Genomic DNA, 23,665 nt, shown 5'->3' with positions numbered 1-23,665 from the left:
CCATCTCTTCAGCCACTTAGTTGACTGACTGGTGTAGTTCATGATGGTGGCCTTATGCCGCCGATCACTCTATAACAAGAGGCTAGTCGACCGCTAAAGAAATTCCAGCACTGTTATGATCCAAAATCTACTATGTTCGTTGCCTTTTATGTTTAATTGAATAAATTTTATGGGGTAAAAACTTTAAAACCATTGCTTTCTCACTTATCCGATTTACACAGGCACCCACTGTGTTTCATCCTTCATTTTCTGGGAAACTCCCAGTAGCACTAAGCTGCAACTCTCTCTCTATTCCGGGCTCTTTCAGACACTAATCCACCATGCAAGAGGTGCTCTAGAATGTCTCTAACATTCTATTTCTATGAAAAATTTCCTCTGTTGGTCCTTTTTGTTGTATTCATATTAAATGCATCAGCAGTAGAATTGGAATAACCAGAAGGAAATAAACTTACATCTGGAAACTTTATTCGATCAGTAAAAATCCCACCTTATTGGTAAGATCATTTTTGTTTTTCTCAATTCCACAAGACCATTCAAGATGAAAACAACCACATTGCATCAAGTTCAATAAAGTATGTACACAGACCAACAGTCTTGTCTTACTATTTTGGTTGGTCTAAAATCCATATGTCTGTAACACACAAGAGAATTGGATTCCTTCATAAATATAGGTGGTATTGCAGCCATGAAAAGCGATACCTACCATCACCACTCTAAAGAATTACCTCCTTTCAATCAAGGATAACCTTCAATCTGGATATTTAATATTGCAATCATCTAGCACATGATGGCTGGCATCATCATTCTGAACAAGTTCTGGAATATCATTCAAAATCCGCCTTACAGTGCCACAAGACATCTTTCCACTTAGTTTCAATGGATGGGAAGCCTGCAATGTTTTCGGGATGGTTTCTTCAACGTCAGATTCAAAGTTACTCGATTTTCCTTCGTAACTTTGGACTCTATTCTGCAGCCTTGTTGATTCCCAAACAGCAAAGTCGTGTCCTGATGTTGCTAACTTCCATTTTGAGGAGTCAGGAAGCAGAGGTCCCATTTCAAGTCTGACCACAAGAAACAACTTGGTCACTTCCTGACTGCTTTTCAATAGCATCAAAGCTCATGCAATTTTAAAAATTTTCAAACAAACTGTGATCATTGCTTCCATCATTTTGAAATCTCTCTCTCTCTCTCTCTCTCTCTCTCTCTCTGTGTCTAGCATGGGTGATGATGCTCATTTCATCGTGCTCATTTCATCGGTAATGATGCTCGTTTCAGTAGCTCCACCCTTTCATGTAGTCATCGGTCTTCCAAAGGACTTTAATAATCTCTCTCTCTCTCTCTCTCTCTCTCTCTCTCTACGGAGTTCTCTAGGCAAGAGAAGATCCTTCTATTAGGTGACTTCAACGCACGAACATGGAGCAAACAAGCTAACTTGCTTGACTTTGGAGTCGACCCTCTTATAGTGCCGGAGATTGACCCATTAGCAGAGCTCAATAGAGTGAGACACTCAGAGGATGCACAGGTCATAGGATATGAATGACACCTACTGGAGATGGGAGCAGCGCATGACCTGATCATATATAACGGCCTTCTCACATGGCCTCATTTGGAGGACTTGCATGCTTCCCACATGGAGGGGGGACGAGCACAGTAGACAATCTGATGGGCTCCCCAGCCTTTGTGACACGGGTACATGACCCCACATTCCCTCCTCCCCCACTTGGTGAGGACCACCCCTACTGGCATTTAGCATATCGACCACGCTAGTAGCAGGACCGGACCAGCCAGCTCCCGCCCATATTCAGATACATTGACCATGCTCTGGATGTAGTGTATATGGGCAACTTGTCACACCGACCCACTTGGGAGAGGAGATGACGCAGACCTTTCACATTGACGCAGACACTTTGGTTTTGGTCCACCACGTCCTTCACATGATTCACTCTCCAGCCCGCCCTCCATCTAGGAAGATGCCCCAGAATCCATGGTTGGATGACGAGTGTCGAGAGATGAGATCTCACTTTGCATGAGAGCAATCTTTGGGACATTGACGAGGCCAGAGGCACAACGGATCTACTGGCGCTTGACACAACGTAAGAGTAGGCTTTCCTATCACATAGGATGGGCAAGGTGATCCGATCTTTTTAAGGAGGTGACTCACCTTTCCTAGGGGGCTTTTTTCTAAAGGGAAGTCACCTATCCTCATCACAAAAATCCTGATGTTTGGCACACTTATGCAACATCTTAGACACCACCGGACATGTCTTCCCTCCCCAAACACAACACATGCAAGTTGTTCACGGCACAGAATGCGTGAGCCGCTTTATGCCAACTCCACAAGGGGTCCTAGCCCCGATCATAGCACAGATGTTCAATAACGATGTGTGCCAGGTTTCCCCCCTACTTGGAGTACCACCATTATTGTGCTGATACACAAAATAGGAGACCCTATGGACACTGGGAACTACCACACATTCATGATTGGTCATACACTAGCCAAGATATATGGGTCAATACTAGAGAGAGAGAGATCAGCTCCTACACGGAAGCACATGGGAGGAGGGCACTGGGACAGGGTGGGTTTCAGAGACAGTACTCCACCCTGGATCACATCTTCACCTTGCAACCAGTCACATCGAGGAGACGAGGCCGAGATCCCAAAAAGTCTATGCATGTTTTGTAGACTTTCGAAACAATCCTAGGATTTCGCATGATCAGATGACTTCAAGAGATGCATATCCCAAGAGACACTATATGGGGAGTGATGAGTTTATATGAGTCAGTCAAACGGAGAGTACACGCTCCTGGGGCCCTGTTAGACTGGATCGAGAGCACAATAGGGGGGTGAAGTAGGGATGCCCTATCTCACTGACATTATTTGGGCTTTACAGTGATGAGATCACGACCTTCATTGATCATCTGGGGGGCTGTTCTCTGATCTAATGATCCAGATATTACTGTATGTAGATGACATAGTCCTCCTATCTTCCTCAACAGCGGCCTACAACAGCACCTAGAGGTGTTTTGCAGAGAAAGAGAGGCCTGACAGTGGCACTTTGCTAGGGGTTGCCCAAGGATGAAGAAACAACCCAAGTGTCACCCGGCTTCACACCGTATCCCACTTGCTTGGTAATTTTTGTTTTAGATATATATTTGATATGTTTTGCAAAAGAATAAAAATGTTTTTCCTACTGTTCAATTAGGTACATGGGGGCAAGGTCTAGCATTTGAAGGTGGACCCCCTTTGTTGGGGTTATGGGCATTAGTGTACCACAGAGTTATGACCTCCTTCAGGAGGGACATAGGAAATCACACTCCACCTGAGTACCCAATTTATGGGACCAATTAAATGCACAGCGTATACCGACCTAGCAACCATTTAGGAGAATGTCTCCAAGCTTTGGATGGGGGCCTGGAAGCGTGCCAAGAGACATGGAGATACAAGATAAGACGACAAACTAATGAGCTCAGTTATAGCTCAATTGTGACTTTAGAGTACGTCATTAGATAGTACAAGCTATTAGGTACCCGACAGTGAAATCAGAATTGAATTTTGACCACTTTGTATTTTAGGCTTTTTTGGTGACATGGCATGCTGACATGGCAGCCTTGACATGCGGTGTGGGGACATGTGGAGGGCCATGCATGGACCATGGCACCACTTGTCACTGCAGGAACTACAGCCCCCATGCAGCCAGCCCCCTTTCTTAATTGGGCAAAGGGTGGGCTAAGCCTATAAAAGAAGGCCTTTCCCCACACAAAATCCAACGTCCATTTCAGTCCCTCCTCCTCTCCCTTGATGAAGCAGCCCTCCTCCACCCTTTGGGGTTCAGCCAGCTCCTCTCCAGCACCTTCGCTCTCTACTGCAGCACATTTTCTCTCTACTGTTCCAGCCCCTCTTACAGGCATCAGCCTCTTCTCAGCACTTCTGGAACAGCAACAGTCTCCCCTCTCCTCCTAGCTTGTGAGCAGCCACAGCATACTTCTCTTTCTTGTTGCAGTCTTCCTCTCTCTTCTGCAGTCTCTCTCTCTAGAACAGCATACTCTCTCTCTTCTGTTCTAGCCTGTTCTCCATGCAGAAAACAGCCTCTCTGCACCTCTGGAACTGCAGCAGCATCCCCTTTTCATTTCTCAGCTTGGGGGCAGCCATAACACTCTCTCTCTAAAAATATAACCCCTTTAAGCTTTCTCTCTCTAGCCTACAAGGCACTTTTATGAGTTTTTCTTACTCCAGCCCCATGATCTCACTCTTCCCACCCAAGAGGGCTGCAAATGCATCAAGGACTCCATCTCCAAAGGAATCAATTCATAAGGGGAGTCTGAAATTTCAAGTTTATCTCATTTGCAGCATAGTTCTATGTTGATAATTGCTTTGATGCTGACCCCTAACTGCTGCTGTCCGGATTGAACATGGTCCTGAAGATGATGGTGGGAAGGAAGCTGATCTACTGCTCCTGATCCTAGCTGATCCTCTGCTACTGGCTGAGGCGGTCTGGGTGAAGCACCAAAGCGCTTTGGACCCACTTGGGCCATAGAAATAGCCGACCAAGAGCTGGTATTCCACCGATCAGACCGCTACTTGCATCCACCTAGATCGACTTTTGGGTCACCCAATTGCCACATGGCAGTTCCTGTACCCTGCTGACATGGTGCTGCAATCCCCACACCTGCTACTGGCATGGCACATTGACTGCGCCTGCGCCTGCACCTGGCTGTGTCTACTAACGTGGCTGCCTGTGTGACAGCTTGTTGATGTTGATGCTAATGTGGCAGCCTGTGGCAGCCAACATCTGCTAACATGGCTGCTGACGCAGCCTACTGAAGTGGGGCTACCTGCGTGGCGGCCTACGAAAATTGTTGAGGTGGCAGTCCAACATCCCAGGGCTAAGGATGCCCATAACACTCCCTCTGGCATTCTCGAGAAAATCCCAATAATATTTTCAGATAACCTGGACCGTAAGCTCCTACTGAGCTCTCAAGAAAGTACTCTTTTGGCTTCGGTACACATTATCCATGGTCACCTTCGAGCAATCTGCTTCCAAGATTTCAAGAAGCACCGATACTTTCCCTTCTGCCTTCCAATCTCGCACCTCCTGAGACACATGACGAGAAGATTCTTCCCATAGCATGTTATAAAGACTCAAATCAATTACGTAAAGTACATACCAGAACGCCATCCTGCCTATGTGCTTGCTTTGAAAGCAAACCCTGCACTTCATGGAGGTACATACAACTGCCCTGTGTAGTCTTGTAATGCCTCCTTCTGAACCACAGCATCCATTTGGCCCTGAAATCCTAGGCTACTCCATGGAATCCTGCCTCATGTCAATACTATCAGCAAAGCACCTCGAAGAACCCAAGCACTCCATACTTTTCTTCACCTTCACAAAGGTTTCTGACTCCTTGTCTACCCACATCTCAATATCAAACATCCTCACTGTGACTTCTGGGTCTGCATATCTTACGTCAATAACACATGGATATGCCATCAAGAATAGTTATCCACTGGCTACCACATTGGGTCTGATACCATGTTAGAAATAGCCAAAGTAGAGGGTACGCAGCGGAAGATAGATAGAATAGCCCAAGAACTCACACAGTGGTGTTGTGCATGGCATCCAAAACTTCTTTACTTAGTGTGCTCAACATACATGTGCAAGCCAATAAATAGACAATGCTCCTAGGAGAGATATAGAACCAACAAAATATATATTTTTGTCCAATGGACACAATATAAAATGAGTCTAGAGTCCCACCAAAGCATGGTCCTCTGACCTAAGCAAAATCTCTTCCTCCTACCTGCTTGGCACTTCTAGATCCCTAAGCCTGCATGCTCCCGTAGAGCTGAAGTTGGCTTTGTCACCGTGCACCTTGCTGCTCTGAAAGACAGCCAAGGGTGAAGCCCCTGCTTGAACTATGTCTGCAGCTCTCAACTCTCACTGGTCCCACTGAAGGATGGCCCAGATCCCTTCTCATATGCTGCTCCAAACTCCTCCTCGGATGCTTCTTCAGTGGATGAGTAACAAGCCCAAACGGCTCCCTTTATATAGGGGTTGGGAGCCCCCAAATCAACCAACCGAAGCAGCCCTGATTGGCCGACACAGGCAGGTCTGTGGGGCCGACCTGGTTGGCTCCAGCCCCAAGGTTGGCTGGCCTGGACCAGCCCAACCTGGGCCTGCCTGACCATGTGGTAGGCAGCCACTGGCCCGGTCCCTTTCTGCCCAAAGTCGGGGTCTTACCAGGCCCATGACTGGCCCCAAAACCCCTGCAAAACACTTGCAGCCTATTCCCTGCAGTTCCACCTCTGTTCAGATCCCATCCTGCTCTTGGATTCTCTGCTATGGTTCCGTACAGCCTTGCACACGAGGCACTACCTGCCCGGGATGATCCTGCAGGCTCCCGCCACGCTGACATCAGATCCCCATGCCACCAAACCTGCACAGATCTGCTCCGAACTGCTGCTGATGTCGTTGCTGCTGTTCCATACAGTTTCCACGTGGCAGCCTATGTGCTGCCCATGTGGCAGCCCAAGTCTGCTGTCCACATGGTACCTAGGTGCTGCCCATGTGGCAGCCACATAATTCCGAAGTCCACCTCCCCATGCTCTCCTCCTATGGGGGCTTACAAATGGGAAGGTGACTTCTCCAACAATCACGGACATAGCCTGAGCATCTTTGACATTGCTTCGTAGTGGGCATAACAGGTGCTCTTCTCACCACCTCATCCTGCACCTCCTTGAAGTGGGTTCCAAACCCTATTAGCATCACCCCCTTTTGACATATGACTCCACGAGCTTTTGGCTACAAGCACGTTCTTAACCGTAAAGCTCCACAAAGACTAGTTGGGTACCATCCACCTTATCCTCTTGGGCTAGAACTTCAAAAACATCATTTGCATCTTGTACCATCTCAAAAGAATGCAAGATAATATAAAAGCCCCAATAATAGCCCTACAAAATCACTAGAATCTGCTTGCAAGAGCCCCGCAATACTAATTCAAACTGAGTCCAAATTCCAAAACGTGCAAATGAAACACAAATTTGCTTAATAACCCCAAGTGGTTGACAGAACCAAAAGACTGCACCACAATCTAAGTTCAAATGTCTGCCAAATCACCAACTTTGACTGCCAATCCCTGCAAATGAGACCCGAATGCAAAAAACCCCAAATTTTGGGTGGTATTTCAACCTAAATCTGAGCAAATCCTCTCCAACAATGGGCCCTTTGAGCGATGCAATACAGTCCCTAGAGCAAACAACCAGGCAATGGCCAACAAAGCTTGATTGACGACTACCACTTGAGGCAAGAACCAATCTGGTCGAAATCCAACTTAGGAAACTCCTCCTAATACTCTCCAACACAAAAGCAAACTGTTGTGTAGGAGAAATGCCAATTCCCACCTAGTAGCCCAAGCATCTCGCAAATAGACCTCTTTGAACCCAGGTGAAGACAAAATCTGACCCCAATCTGAAGAGCCAAAAGCCATTGGATTTGTGCCAATTAATATGGGCTCCTATTGCAAGACAAAAGAAATCAAAGGCTGTCCTAAAAGAGGTAAGGGTCTGAGGGGAGGCATCCAAAAAGAATAGCCATGTCATCTGCAGCTCACTGTTCAACAACCCATTCTATCTAAAGGAAAGCCTCAAACCAAGGATGTCAGCCTAGGATCTACGATAGAGACTCATGGCCCCTGCCACAAATAAATATAATAGAAAAGCAAGCGCCCATCTGATCTGGAATCTGGAATCTGAAATCTGTGATGAAAAGCAAGCACGTGGCAAACATTGACATTGCAGTGAGATGCGTTCCAACCAACCAAATGACGGGGATTATCAGAAAAGAATGCATGACCAATTCGGATGATGAACTTGAGGAGCGACCCTTCCTGTCCAAACCAGCACAGCTCTGCACAGATATTTTAGAAAGTAACATATGCAAGAAGCCAACATTCGTTGTGAGGAAAGGCAGGAAACACAAATATTTGATAAGAGTTGACTTATCAGTTTAGCGAAATGGATAGGTAAATCTCTGTGAGAAAATCAATCCTAGATAGTGTTCAGTTCTGTGGTGTACCATCATTCTGATCCCCAATTACAAAATGAGAATATACTCCTTGACTCTTAATTGGGCAGCTACTTGGTATCTAGCATGCATGGATTCATTAGTCCTTTTTTGGTTTAGAGCCTAGAGAGAATACTGAATGCTGTCACATAATTTCATTAGTCTATTTTATGAGAAACATCAAAAAAACAAATACAGGTTCCATATGCGTTCAATCCTTTTGTTGCACAAAATTTTACTAAATACATGTCCAGCAACCATTTACATACAAAATGACTAAGATTATTTTTGCCAAACCTTGGACCAATCTTCACAAGAATTTTGTCATCAATATTTGCAACGTATATGTCAGATTCTGCTGCTTGAATCGTAACTTTACTTTCAGCATTGACACCGGTCCTTTTTCTTAGCTGTATCAGCTCTTTTATTTTCTCTTGCAGTCCCCAAGAAAAAAAGTGGTCATAGAACTGACAATTCACAAGTGTTAGTATCTTATGATTCCCAGAGCAAAGAGAAAAATCCTGGCACTAACTGGCTTCACACTCACATAAAAATAGTCAATATCCTCCCCTTTGTCTGCGATGGAAACAGTAACAAGGAAACAGTAACGATTGTCTACCATGTAATAAACAGAAAAAAAAGGTACAACATAACATAGAAGCAATCACAGACTTAGTAGTAGGATTCCAGCATGACTCACAATGCAAGGAATACCAGGGTGGGTACAGATGTAGACATATCCTAACAAAAGCTTATCATCAGGGAAGTTCCAGTGCCGTTGTGTTGAGCCAGTGTCATGGTTGTCTATAAAGGTCACAGCTCTCCGTGGATACCACCCTGCCTTCCTTGCATCATACCAAAAGAGTCATCATTCTTTTTCTATTCATCAATCATATAAGATTTTATCTATCTATAAATGCTTTTGCAAAATAAGAACAACATAATGGGACATTTGCAGGAAATAAAACTTGTGCATTCAAGGATCCACTTTTGCACCTATCAATCCTGGAGGCTTTCCCTGAGGGTCTTTCAGCCGCCAGAGTTCTCCACATACGGCAGCTTGAAGCACGCCTTTTGTCGTAAAATCAAATGCAGAGGCAGTTCCACCCGTGCCATCAATCCAGTCACACAGCATTTGACGATGAGCATCTGTGCAACCACCATTTGATTAGATAAACCTAGAGAATCAAATGCAGAGGCAATTCCACCCATGCCATCAAGCCAGTCACGGAGCATTTGACATAAACCTCTGTGCAATCACCATAAGATTTGACAAATTAGACACTACTTCTTGAGCTATACAAGGTGGATCAGAAAGACATTTCAATACATAGGCATGAAGAATAACACCTCAGTGGGACTGGCCCTAGTAAAAATGTTGAAAAGTGCCATGTATCCAATGGGAACCACTTTTCTCACTACCCAAATTTGCATACAATGCAGCAAGGAAATGTCTATTAAATAGAAACTACTTTGCTAGTAACCAGACAGGCATATATATACATTGTATAGATACAAGATATAATCGAGGGCATCGCTAGGTATCAAAATTTCATTCACCAGTGGAGCATAATAACTTTCAATTTTTAATTACATATAGGAGTAGGCTTTCTTCATTTGGGTACCTCCTGTTCATTCTTGTCTAAAACAAGAAAAGGCACCATTTTAGAAGAGAAACTGTAAAGTTACAGGGGGACTGCTTTCTCTAGAGTGGAAACATCTAAATCGATAGATGAACATCCATCACTTGAAATTTTACTTTCTTCAATAGCAAATGCTTTATTGCAAAACAACTAGCAAATGTGGTGATAAACTATTCAGATTGCAGACAAGAACTGTTCATTGAAATCACATAAACCTACCCTGGTCATAGGATAAACTGCCATTTTCATACTTTAGGGTTGTCCAAAGCTCCCCCACAGAAAATGTTGGGTATGTTCGCTCACAATACCTGCCGAAATTGATTCTTACAAGTTCAGTTTCAGAAACCCGGAAAATAAATGCGCTTCTTTGTTTACAAGCCAGTTGAATTTACCACAAGAACCTTCCACTCAGCCAAACATCCAAGAAAAAAAAAAATCTAGAATGAAATTGATGTCTCTCTCAAAAATTAATGCCACTTGTGTAATGCGAGAATTCAATGACGATAAAATTTGAAAATTTTACATTACGTTTCGATACGATTGATAGAGGATCTCTAGATATCAATAATGTATAGGAACCACTAGGGGCATGAGTAATGTGAGCGTCAACACTTTCTCTGAGCATGTGACGACATTAAAGGATGCATATATTGTGTAAGGGGAAGGAAACATGCCCCATGCAAGAAAGCCATGTCAAAACATAAGAGAGAAGCAGGACAGGTACAAGCACAAGCGGAAGTGGAAGCAGAAGCAAAAGCAGACTAGGGGCTATTAAGCTACACAATAATACCGGTACAATACAGAGAATGTGCAACCTTGATAGAATTGTATGGGGTTTTAGTGGTATTTGGAGAAGAGTACCAGGTGACAGGAGGGAGATATAGTAAGTGAAGGAGTGGCATTTCATTGTATATAAAAGATATTTTCTATTAACATAGAAGGATCATGTTGAATATATCAACATGAGACCTATTGCTTTTCTTGCTCGCATCCAAAAGTGTCACGGGGATGTGATTATCTATGTGCAAATGAACTCGTGGATACTAAAAACCCCTAGGTTTTTATGTTAGGAGTGGGTCCAATCCCTAGCTACACCCACTAGGCCCAAACACTAGAGCCAAGGTAAGGAATTAAGGGGTCTAAATGTTTGACCCAAGGGAAGGCATTAGTGTGTCATTGGTAAGGGGTTAAAGGCTTTAAGGAGCCACGTGGCAGTCTCTAGTGTGCATGTACTTGCAAGTGTTGACCTTTCTCTCTCTAGCCTTGGACCTTTGGAGACTGTTACATGACATATGAAATCCTTCTCCTGTCCCCTATAAGCATTGTTCGAAGTTCTCTCTTGGCCATTCAAGCCATGGACAAACACCCAGACACAAAGGGTGTGCCTAGATTGGTGCCATAGGGATAGTATTGAGATTTTCTTCCTCTTGGAGGTCACTTGTTCAGTTTGAGATCTGTGGTCTTACATTGTCACCCTGAGAGGTTGGACATCGGATTATGGGACTGCCAAACCCTCTAGAGCAAGCCAGATGCCTTGTGGAATGCATTGATAGTTTTCTGTGTTCGGAAATGCCTTACTCTTGCCTTGGCAGATGGGTTCTGGTATGTGCTGGGATTGGATGACTTTTGAAGCCAAGAATTGGCTTGGACAGTGGAACTGCCAGTGAAGCAGAGTGCAAAGGGTGAGCCCTTGTTGTAAAAGCATTTTCCATTGCCAGAAGAATTAAATAAATACCAAAAGGAGCACCAAAGCATTTTGGGCCAATCTGCGTCTCTTGTGTTTGGTTTCTGAGCAGGGACACTCTAGCCTTCCTTTTCAATGTTTTTAAAGTTGCTTTCTCAGTGATATTTAACTAATGGAAGTGGATGTGAATAGTGTGGATGTCAAGTTAGTTACCGTTTAATGCCCTTTAGCTTGCTAGAGGAGGCCGGTTTTAGAAAGTGATGAAAAAAGGATCAATTGCACCGTTAGTAAAATTTCGCCCCCACAATAGTGTTCACCATCCCTAGTGATACTAAAATACAAGATAAGAGAACACGACTCCAGCTACTATGAAAACGTTGGGACATGCCCTTAAGCTACCATTATAAAGACGAAAATACATGTCTCAGGCAAAACCACCTCCATGCACCAAGCGTGATAACAATCGATGAGCATGTCATTTAACCACATGCAACACATCAACAAGTAACCTCCATGTGAATAACAATAACTTGCTCCAAAAGATATAGTCCACTTTTCCACCCTATCCAAAATTATACGCACGTCCTTTTTTCTATTAATTTCATCCTCAGGTTATCTTGGCCGACGTGTGCAATTAAGATAAAGAGATTTACTGTTGACACTTTAGTCTTTCCATCCCACCCTCTGCCAACCTCCGTTTGCCTCTGCCCTCCCACTATTATATGGGTCTGTATGGCAGCATGTGCAAGCCGTACTTTAGTATGGCCCTCTTACAGCTTCCAGCCGCCTATCTGTCACTTCGCCATCCTTCAGACCTCAGTCCCCACGATCCACTAATCCAAGTGCCATTCCATCCCTGAATGGTCCTCAACTCTTGCCCTCATCCCCTAGCTTCCCCTCGCCCTAACGTGTTCCCCTCACTTACCTTCTGCTCAAACATCTTGGAGGCAATAGAAGAATCTTCACAGGTTTCAAGTCAGCCTTCCATTTCTAATTGGCAATGGTGTCACCTTCAACCAATTGTAATTCCACTTCTTCGTAGGGCATGAGAACATGTATCTTTTTTGAAGACGATGAGCTGCAGCAGCTCCAAAAACACATTGAAGTAGAGAGTGCAACCACTCTCTTTGCATGCATTCATGGATCTCACCCTTCCAGAAGTCAAGTCAAAATTTTGGATGCTTGCAACCCTTACTCCAAAAACTTTTGCAGATTTATCGAATGCTCATCTTTGATAAGGTGCTTCTTTAAGGTAGTCTTTGATTCCCCCAAGATTATCTCAATAATTTTAGTGACTTGCCCTCACGTTCAATTGGTTTTTCTCTTTCTTTCATTTGGGATTTGACCAGCTGGAAGAGGGCAAAAAACTCATACCACTCTTCATTTGGTTTTTCGGACTTCTATAGGTCTACCATTGCCTTCTTTCCACCATTGGAACCTTGTTTGGGATAGTCAGTAAGGTTCCCCCTTCCCTTGCCATGTCTTTTCTTCAACAATATAGCTAATAGGATGGATGGGGTGCCTCATTGTCTTTGACCCTAACATCCTTGAATGACCATACTTTGTTCCAGCGTTCAGATGGCTCTTGAGCCAAAGGGTCGAGATTTTGGGATGCTAGGACTAGTGCCACACTTGCACACTCTTTGGACAACTTGCTAGGGATTGCCCAAGAAAAAGAAAGCGTCCCAAAAAGCATTCACACACTTTTTGGACATTTAACTAGAGATCTAAAAAAGAAAGCGTCCCAAAAGAAAAGAAGGAAAGCTAATAGATCAAGGTGGCAAGACCACAACTCCATACCCACAAGAGTATCTTGCCTCATACAAGGCCAACCTTCTCAACCCCAACCCCTTTCTCCATCTGCTCATCACATTATTCCCCTGATAGGGAGGTGGTACGAAATATGCACAGGGCAGTGACTTCCACCTTCATTTATTGACCGTCACTCCTTTCTAGGTTGTGCCTATAATTCAAAAGGTGGACACTCCTTTTCAGCTTGTGCATCATAATAATTTTACTCTTTTAGTCAAGAGTGGTCGGGTTGCCTTTGGACTTCAGCACCAAGTTGATCTTCTATCTCCATGGACTAACAATCTCTTATGCCAAGAGATCAAGTATACTTGGGATGCCACCAGATCAAGGAAGCTAGTTGGAAGACAAGTATAGCTCCTATATAGAGCACACACGATCAAGCTCCTGCGAGCCTCCCCCTCCCCTCCCGCAACTCTACCTCCCCTTAGCTCCCCTCGTCTCGACCACCCCCACCCCCTGCCTCTCCGCCCTCACCCCCCCTCACCCGCCGCCTCACCTCGCCGCTGCCGCCGCGCCCCCCTCGCCCGCTCTCCCCCCCCCTCGTCCCCCTCCGCCCTCACTCCTCGCCCCTCGCCTCTCGGCCTCACCCCTCGCCTCTCCGCTCCCTCACCCCCTCGCACCTCCGCCTCACCCCCGCTTCACACCGCCCCCCCCTCGCTACGCCCACCCCCCCCTCGCCGCTCCGTCTCCCCCCCCCCTCGCCCTCCCGCTCCACCCTCCCCGCCGCCCACTCCGCTCCTCCCCCGCCCCCCCCGCTTCGCCCACCCGCCCCTCGCCACGCCGCCCCCGCCCCCTCCCGCCCCTCCGCCCTTCCGCTCCACCCCCGCCCTTTCCACCCCGCCCTTCCGTCCCCGCCCCCCCCGCCCTTTCGCTCCACCCCGTCCCTTCCGCCCCGCCCTTAAACCCCGCCCCCCTCCCGCCCTCCCGCCCCGCTCCGCCTCTCCCCCGCTCCCACTCCCGCCTCCTCGCCTCACCCGTTCTCCGTCCTCACTCCTCCATCCCGCGCCACCTCCGCCTCCCGGCCTCCCGTCTCGCTTTCTCCGCCCTCCGCCCTCCATCCTTCCCACTTTTCGCCCTCGCACCCGTCTTCTTCACACCCAGGCTCCACCCTCCCGCATCTATCCCCCCTTTTCTGGGTGGCAGCCTCTTCTTCATCGAAAGCCTCGCAGTTTGTCTTGGCGGTATGGCGGCTCCCTGCCCGGAACCGGAGGCCCAGTCGGACCCTCCCTCTCCAGATGCCTACCGCGTTATCCTGACAGAGCAACAATCATCTCGGGTTCAGGAGGTTGCCAACGACTTTGCCCTTACCTCTGTTTATGGTAGAGTCATTGGACATTCCCCCTCCAGATCAGCCATCAGGGACTGGCTCCAGTTCACTCTCATGCTAGAGGACGGCCATATTGAGGAGGTGGCCCTTATGGGAAGGGGCATCTTCTGGCTCAAACTCTCCAATGCGAAAGCTGCGAGCAACCTGATTGCTGGCTCCCCCACGTCGGTGGATGGAAAGATTATCATGATAGTCCCGTGGTACCGTGGATTCAGCGCAGCGGATTTGATGTTCGGTTCCGTATACCTCGCCATCCAGTGACGCTAGTTTTTCCAGGTCTTGCTGCTGAGCTGCGGCCGATTGTCAGGGACCTGGGCTCCCACTTTGGCTGGGTTATGCATGACACTTTTGCCGATGCGGTGACTATGGCAGGAGCCCCCCGAGTCCGTGTGGCTGTGGCGGATCCTGCGACTCTCCCTGCAATGATCGAGATCGTGACAGATGCCAGCAGCATCACCCAGAGCATGGTAGTCACCGGACAGCCAGGCCAATGCCTGAGGTGTCACGGCTTTGGGCACCTGGCGGCTGTTTGTCCACGATTCGCCAGCTCTTCTCGGCCTCCCCCGCCCCCTCCCCCCCCTCCGGGCAGCCACGTCAGGAGGAGCAGAGGCAGCCGGAGTCCGGTCCAGAGTTAGCTGGCGGTTGGACTGAGGTTAGAAGGAAAAGAGGAAAGAACAAGAAGATTTCTGATAAAGGCAAGGAGGCAACGGTTACCCAACCTGCAGCAGCATCTCAGAGACCTGACAGGCAGCTGCCCCAGGGACCTGGGAGAGCTTCTTCTTCGACGGTAGCCCGCCCAGTCGTGGGGCAGAGAGAGAGCTCTTCGGAGGGACCTCGCCTCCATTCAGCGACTCCAGTAGGCAGCCCCGGGCTCGGAGGAGCTTCGGATCCAGGCCCTTCGAGCCAGAGCCCTTCTTGAGGAGACCCTCCAGCGCCGTTCAGAGTTTTCCTATCACGCCTCTCTCTCCTTCTGGGCTCGGAAGGGTGACCGGATGTGCAGGGAGTTCTTCAGGACGCATGGCCAGAGAGCAGCAGGGTGATCAGCTTCGGAGTCTCAGGACAGCGGAGGGGCACATCGTTACGGATCTGGGTGAGGTCTTGGGGTTGGCTACCGACTTCTACAGGACCCTTTTCCAGCAGGAGCCGCTTGCCCCTCGCACTCGACGCTCCCGTGAGGAGGTGTGGAGGCACACTCCATCCCTGGTCCAGCCCAGCATGCAGGCGATGTCGTTAGCACCGTTCACCACGAATGAGATGTTGGAGGCCTTGATGGCCATCGACGGGCATAAATGCCCGGGCGAGGATGGGCTATCCCAGGCATTCTTCACCTCCTTCTGGGATCAGATCCATCAGCCCCTCCTAGCAGCTCTTCAGAGGATTTTCAGCAGCGGTTATATGCCAGAGAGCCTCTCCTCGGGACTGATTTGCCTCATCCCGAAGGGAGGAGATAGACAGGAGATCCGTCAGTGGCGCCCAATCACCCTCCTTACCACTGCCTACAAAATCCTTGCCAAGATGATCAGCACCAGAGTTCGGCCTCTACTTCCAGACCTCATTCATGACACTCAAACAGGCTTTGTCCAGGATCGCAGTATCCTGGATAATGTCTTCACCTTCTCGGAGGCGGCGGAGTGGGCTCAGCACAGTGCATCACACCTAGCCATCCTACTTCTCGACTTTGAGAAGGCCTACGATCGAGTGGACTGGTCCTTTCTGGAGGGGACTCTGGAGCGACTAGGTTTCCCAGCAGGATGGATTCAGGGTATTTCAGCGTTGTACAGGACAGCTTCTAGCAGGGTCATCATTGGCGGCAGGATGGGTGAGCGTTTTAGTCTAGAGAGATCAGTGCGTCAGGGCTGCCCCCTTGCTCCTTACCTATTTCTCTTCTTCGCTGAGGCTATGACATACTACCTTCGGGCGAGGTCTACTGGGATCAGGGGTGTTCGCCTTCCACTCCGGGAGGACACGGAGCTCCTGGACTCGGAGTACGCGGATGACACAGCCCTGTATGTCCAGGACGATGAGATGATGCTGGAGAGGGTGAGGATGGCCCTGGAGGTCTTCTGTTCGGCTGCTGGTGCGAAAATCAACTGGAACAAATCAGTTGGTTTTCTCACAGACCCCGAGGCGTGCTCTCAGTGGGGGAGGTTTTTGGGTTTCAGGTGGATCCCGCGGGGACAGACAGCTAGATATCTTGGTTTTCAGGTCGGCCTGGATATCACGCCAGCTCAGCAGTTTCTCCCGGTGCTAGATTCCATCCGACGGAAGCTGGCTTTCTGGAGCACTGCTAAGCTCTCCCTTGCAGGTCGTGCCCTGGTAGTCAACCAGGTCCTCCTAGCCACGGCTTGGTATGTGGCTTCCTGTTGGTGTTTCTCGAGATCCAGCGTGGCACAGCTTAGGAGGTTGGTTCGGAACTTCCTTTGGTCCGGGGAGGATGGCCTCAGAGATACCAGAGCCAGGGTTGCTTGGCAGACAGTCATTCTTCCGCAGGCTGAGGGTGGCCTGGGGGTCATCGATCCAGAGCTTCAGAGTCAGGCCCTGTTAGGCAAGCTAGTCATCCGCGGTTTGACCCCGGGGGGGCAGACGTGGAAGATGCTACTTCAGCAAGGGGTCGGTTCTTGTGTCCCGCGCCGAGGTGGAGAGTGGCTTTCGTCCCTCAGGTGGATCTTCACTTCCGCCCCGCTCACTCAGCCCCGCTCCCCACTCGTTCGTAGCCTCCTCATGGTTTGGAGGCGGCTCCGCCTCAGTCTCATTCAGTCCCCTCCTAGCTGTCAGGAGGAGATCGATCGCCAGCTGCTTATCTGGAATGATCAGGTCAGAGATGCCGAGGGCCTTCAGTTGGGGGAGAGATCACACATCAGGTGGGATGGCTGGATGCGGGGGCCAGCCCGGTCAATTCGAGTTTGGAGGGACACGTACAGACATTTGGAGACGGCTGATCTCGCAGACGCAGCTGGAGGTGCCCGTGGAGCCCAGGCGAGACGTACGGAGATCGACGGCGCGATCCCAACTGATTGGTTGGTTCCACCTGAGCTTCAGATCCTCATGCCTGGTGATGACCGTTGGCTGGGACAGTTCACCCCCCGTGGCATCCCACTGGTGGTCGCAGGACGGATGGACGACTCCTATGTTTCCTTCTTCACGGTTATGGGGGATGGACGACTCAGGAGAGAGGATGTGCTCATCGACCCCCTACTCCCATGGCAGAGGGTTCGGGTCATAGGCCTCATGGGGAAGGTTTGGCGGACCGATCCTAGCATAGAGCAGGATCAGCTGCAGCTTTGGCGACTCTGGCTCTGGGAGGGGCGGGCCTTGTCAGAGCTTGATTGGGACCCAGGAGAGTGGAGATGGCCAGAGATTGTGACAGGTCAGGGGCCGACCTCTTTCTTTGCCTACAGCACGACATTGGGCAGGCGAGTTCTTGGGAGGATGCAGAGCCGCCCTCCCACCCAGCGGCCCAGCTGGTATGCACAGGGTATTTCCAGGTTCTTTTTGCAGGCCTTCTGGAAGGCCTTGTGGGAGAGCTAGCGGCCGCAGAAGATCTCCTACTTCCTGTGGCTTCTTGCCTACAAAGGTCTTCCAATGGGGAGCTGGTTGTGGCAGATAGGCCAGGACGGACGTTGTCAGATCTGTCATGAGGATGAGGAGTCACCAAAACACTGCCTGTGGAGTTGCACTCGCGCCCAGGAAGTGTGGAGGTGGACTTTCGGGATTCTTACTCGCGCAGCACCGGATCTAGGATTGATCACTTGGGGCGCGTTCTGTTGGTGCAGCACCGCACCTGGTTTTCATCACTTATTCGAGGCATGTCAGCAGGACCCCACATTCCTTATCACACAGGGGACGTGGGGGCTGCTCGAGAGTATCCCGCAGCACCTAGCAGAGGCTGACACAGGAGCTCAGGAGAGGCAGCCAGTCTGGGAGATTATTAGCAGCATCGCAGGATGGCACATTTGGACCTCGCGCTGCGCGCAGATCCTCGGTGGCACCTCCTTATCGACTGCCCAGATCATGACTGATATTTGGAGCGAGATTATTCATACCCTCAGAGGCCAGTGGGACCAGATACATGGGGACTCCTGGGCCGGTCGGGAGAAGCGGAGACGCTTCCTCCGGGTTTGGGACACACAGGGCCTCTTCTTCGAGCAGACTTCGCAGGGCCTTCGGTGGCGCTACTCACCACCTCTCTGGCTGTTCATTCACACTCGCCTTATCCCTCCGTGAGAGAGAGCTTTACTTTTTGTTACCATTTTGGGCTGCGTCCGATTTGTGAACGCAGCCCGTCAGCTACAATGCTGACCTCTTGTATCTTGTTCTCGAAGTAATATAATTAGCACTGTTTTTTCGGCAAAAAAAAAAAAGGAAGCTAGTTGGAACATACATGGTCTAGGGGCTGTCCACATTGCTGCCGCAAATGACTAATCCATAAAGATTTACATCCAGGTTTTTCAGATGCGCCCATTGAATACTTTTTCTTTAGGAGCATAAGCTAGATGATACAATTTGCAAGAAATCAAGAAAACTTTCTTTCTTGTTGCACTTTTGGGTTTGGTGCAAGTGGCACGAGAGGAGGGACTTGTATTTTTATTTCTACTTCTATTCTTCCTCTAGTTGTTAGACACGGTGTCCTCATCCCCTCTAAAGCTCAATGGATTGTTATTTTTCTTAATGGGCACAAGATTAGTTTCCTTAAATTATACGTGCCCACTAACATAGGAGAGCGTTTTTCCAATGGTAGACCCATGATCATTGGAGACGACTTCAACAAGGTGGAAATGCCCTTAGATAAAAGAGGGGGAAGAAGAGGAGACCTTCCCTCTTTGGAGAGAGATTCTTGGGAAGCATTTATATTTCATGTCAAAGGAGAGAGTCTGCTCGTCGAATAGGAGACATACGAGGCGAGGGCCTTGGATAGAGGTGGCTTTGTTGGTATTACTCCATGGGTTTCCACACTTTTTGGTTATTCTCACTCTCTTTGAATTGCAAGATTCTTCATGCTCGACTGATGTCAGGATCCTCGAAAACTTTTATGCATGGGACTCTTATATGCACGATGCTTCTTGCTCTCCCCCCCCTTGCTCTACTAGCAGGCTTTCTTGTTTGGCTAGTTGTTCCAAGAGGGTTTTTTGGTTTTCAGTGTTGCCAATATTTTTTCCCCCCTGATTTTTGCATCGTGCTGCTGTTTTTCTCTCTCCCCAATGGGGCAGATTATGCAGATTCTTGCCTCTCTTGGCATCCTGTGTGACAGATTTTGTAGATTCTTGCATCTCTTAATACTGGTTATTGCCCACTTGCCCCTTTCCACCTCTAGGTCATGGGAGCTGGTCCTTATTTTACAAATTAAATGCCTTCGAACACATATATATCTTCCCTAAGGTATTTTTGCACTTCATATCTTAACTGCATTTTCGCCCAAAGGTCTTGCCATATTTTCTGTAGCATTTTCCGCGTGGCCAAAGATCTGATGTCCCACATCTTCTAGGATATCAGCAGCCTATGTGTCCCAAAAATCCATCCATTTACCCCTCTCTGTGCCATCTAGTGGTCTTTGTAGCCACCATTGCTTTGTGTGGGATCTTGTTTGCATCCACCTTCTCAAGCTTGTTGAGGTAGACAATGTATTGGCACAATGCTTCCCCCTTGAGGGGTATCATACCAGTCTCAGCCAGTCGGATGGGATAGGTGCCTATGCCTTGACCCCTAGTTCTCCTATGAGAAAGCGTTTATCTAATGTTTCTAGCCCGGGTGCCCAAGCTGGGCATCCATAGAGGATCACTGACTTCGCAAGCATGGTGAACAGGAACTGCAGGAACGTTCTCATTTTCCAGTTCCATAGGTGTGCCTCCCCACACTTATTCTACAAGCTGTATAGAGCTTTAAGACCTCCCATTATCCTCCCTTTCATGCATGCATTCCACTTGTAATTGTCTTCGAAAATACCATAAAGATACCAACCATGAAAATTAACGAAAAATTAAATATTGCCTGTCAGAAAGACACTCCTGCTACCAGAGATCCTAGCTTGCTGCCTAGGGATTCTCTGTAACAGGGGCTAACAACCAGGGTGGCGGACTATACAACCATCTGATCCCTCTCGGGGTGACACCTACAAGCCCAGCCTTGCGAAAACGTTCTCGTCGTGCGACGGTAGCTCGAGAACCTGGAGAGTCTCGCTCCCAAATGGCGCGAAGCGTGAAGATGATGTCCTGCCAGATGGCTACCAAGGTGGCCGATGGTGGGACATGGTGCTGGCCCATAACCTAGCTGCAGCAAAAAATCCAGATGTTCCATGCCGTAATGCTGGCTACTGTCTCCACACGTTGTCCTCCTACAAAGGAAGAGGTCGATGACTAGTGGGAGGGGTCGCCTCATGAAACTCAAAGCTGTGAATGCACAGGCCATGTATCCTGTATGCTGGAGAGACCACATCAATGGGAAAGGCATGGCCACCCTCTGACAACCAAGCAGCCATGCCCCACGTGAAGTCCCTCTGCGTGCCCTGAAGCCTTGCCATGATCCGAAGCACTCCTCGCCATATCCTCTATGCTGCTGGGCAGCTCCAAAGGCAGTGGGGGATCGTCACGCAAGTCCCAATCGTGCATCTATGGCAGCTGCCATCCACTCGCATCTGCTCCAACCAAGGGCCAACAAGAAGACCTCCATGCACTATCTTCCAAGAGATCTTTCGCGGTTGGAGATTGGACCAGAGGCGTGTCGAGAACCTGGATCTCACCTCTCGAGGTACCTGCTGCGCTGCCCAATGCCTCTCTCGACAGAGTCCAAGCTACCACCTCCAACTGCAAGCGGCGTCCTATGCGTGTAGTATAAGAGAAGATGGGCACCTCCTCCAGTCTCTCTGAGTGGCCTACTCTGGACGGCTAGAACCACTCACCTGGGTCCAACTGTACCTCATTGAGGGGATGACCCTCCCATAACCATAAGCGCCAGCGAGCTGCATCCAAATCTGAAATGCGAGAGGGGTCAATCGACCACTCCTTGCCTAGACGGCCCACTACTCTGACCCCTGCCACCCTAACTGATCCAAGGCTCCATCCATCTCCGGATCTCCATTTGTCTGAGACTGCAAGAGTTCACCCAGCCCCACACCATAAAACCGGGCTCGGCTGAGAATGGGAGGGAGGGGGCATAACTGAATCCGAAGACGTACCCCTGTCCCTGAGACTGTGGCCCAACCACTGTGCTGGTGTGAAACTCTGAAGGCCCACCCAACAAGACTCTAGGATAGCTGCCTCAACCTCTGTCATCCTCAGGCCCGCACCCCGAAGATGTGAGAGGGTCTCTAATCGTACCTCTGCATCAGCCAAGAGTCTCACCCACGTCCTAAACGATCAAGCTGGGCCGCTGTCCCACTGTGCCCAACAGACCTGGACCCACACTATAGAACCGGACTCGGCTGAGAATGGGAGGGAGGGGGCATAGCTGAATCCAAAGAGATACCCCTATCCCTAAGAACTGGCCCAACCACTGTGCTAGTGTGAAACTCTAAAGGCCCGCCCACCAAGACTCTAGGATAGTTGCCTCAATCTCTGCCATCCTTGGGCCCGTGTCCCGAAGATGTGAGAGGGTCTCTAATCGTACCTCTGCGTCAATCGGGAGTCTCGCCCATGTCCTGAAAGATTGAGCTGGGCCAATATCCCACTGTGCCCAACCAGTAACCTCTATCCCAGCATGCGACCGTCCTGATCCCGGACCTCTGGGTGCCACATCAAAGGCTGTTGTGCAAACTCCTCAGAAAACTAAGGACTAGCCCGGATAAGACCCCTTGCCAATCACTGCGTCAATCGGGAGTCTCGCCCATGTCCTGAAAGATTGAGCTGGGCCAATATCCCACTGTGCCCAACCAGTAACCTCTATCCCAGCATGCGACCGTCCTGATCCCGGACCTCTGGGTGCCACATCAAAGGCTGTTGTGCAAACTCCTCAGAAAACTAAGGACTAGCCCGGATAAGACCCCTTGCCAATCACTGCCAAACTCTGAAGAGACTCCACATCAAGGGAGAGCCCTTCCCTAAAAGTAGGGCCTCCGAGAAGAGCCATCTGTGTGACTGCTGCCACTGACCACCCATAGGGGGGGTGTTCCGAAGGAGACCGCGCTGTAGAAGAAGCTTCCAGGGCTCTGTACCTGGAGTGAGGCCCCTGACTACCAACTTGCCCAACAACGCTCTACTTTGCATCTCTGGATCAATGATGCCCAATCCTCTTTGGGCCTGGGACAAGATCACTATCTGCCAGGCTACCCTGGCTCAGTTGTCATGTGTGCCATCCGATCCTGTCCAGAGGAAATTGTGCACCAAGTGCCTCAGTTGTCCCATGCATCCCCTGTGGAAACACCAGCACGAGGGTATGTACCAAGCGGTAGCAAGGAGGACTTGGTTAGCAACCAAGGCCCTTCCTGCAAGAGAGAGTTTGGCCGAGCTCCAGTACAAAAGCTTGCGCCGAACACTCTCTAGGACTGGGGAGATATGCTACTCTGCTGAAATATCAATGCCAACCTGGCAGCCAAGGTATCTCGTTGTCTGTCCCCTCGGAATCCACCGGAAGCCTAGTGTTGAGCCCCAATCCTGGATCTCCTATACCACCTCTGTCGCTGCGAGAAAGCCGACTGATTTGGTACAATTGATTCTAGAGCCTGAGGCTAGACAATACACTGCCAAGGCCTCCCTAACTACATCCAAGCTCCGAGCTGAGCCCTCTACAAAAAGGGTTGTGTCATTTGCAAACTCTGAGTCCAAAACCCCCTCCTCCTGCCGAATCGGGAGCCTCATCCTCGTGAGTCCCACCCACTAAGACCTCAAAAAATACCCTAGGGCCTAGGCCACAAAGAGGAATAAGAAAGGGGCAAGGGGGCATCCCTGCCGAACCGAGCGGGAAAGCGAAAAGGCCTCCCCCGTGTAGCCACCAATAAGTATCTGGCTCGAGCTACCTGCATAAAGGGCTGAGACACCCCTGATCCAACCATCCGAAAAGCCAAGCCTCTACATGGTACCCTCATGGAAAGACCACTCCACTCTATCATAGGCCTTCTCGAAATCCAAAAGCAAAATCGCAAGAGGCTGAGACTCCTCTCTCGCCCAATCCAGTGCCTCCCAGAAAGTAAAGATGTTGTCCAGGATGCTAC

General features: G+C 49.2%; 1 protein-coding gene across 1 annotated transcript in view; it reads right to left on the bottom strand.

The window, feature by feature from the left end:
* Positions 1 to 527: 527 nt before the first annotated feature.
* The window catches only part of LOC147882946 (alpha-amylase-like), a 44,934-nt gene continuing 21,796 nt past the window's right edge, over positions 528 to 23,665 (bottom strand). The window contains exons 4-8 of the mRNA XM_087400860.1: positions 9,923 to 10,011; positions 9,057 to 9,209; positions 8,761 to 8,897; positions 8,358 to 8,527; positions 528 to 1,061 (exon numbers count right to left, since the gene is read on the bottom strand). Coding sequence (XP_087256986.1) covers positions 749 to 1,061; positions 8,358 to 8,527; positions 8,761 to 8,897; positions 9,057 to 9,209; positions 9,923 to 10,011 — 862 coding nt within the window. The 3' untranslated portion in view covers positions 528 to 748. The remainder of the gene's footprint in view (positions 1,062 to 8,357; positions 8,528 to 8,760; positions 8,898 to 9,056; positions 9,210 to 9,922; positions 10,012 to 23,665) is intronic.

Source organism: Dipteris shenzhenensis, chromosome 29 (genome assembly GCF_047967505.1).
Source record: "Dipteris shenzhenensis isolate YYH24624 ecotype China chromosome 29, Dip_SZ_1.0, whole genome shotgun sequence".
NCBI classification, from domain to species: Eukaryota; Viridiplantae; Streptophyta; class Polypodiopsida; order Gleicheniales; family Dipteridaceae; genus Dipteris; species Dipteris shenzhenensis.
This window is presented reverse-complemented; position numbering and strand designations above follow the sequence as displayed.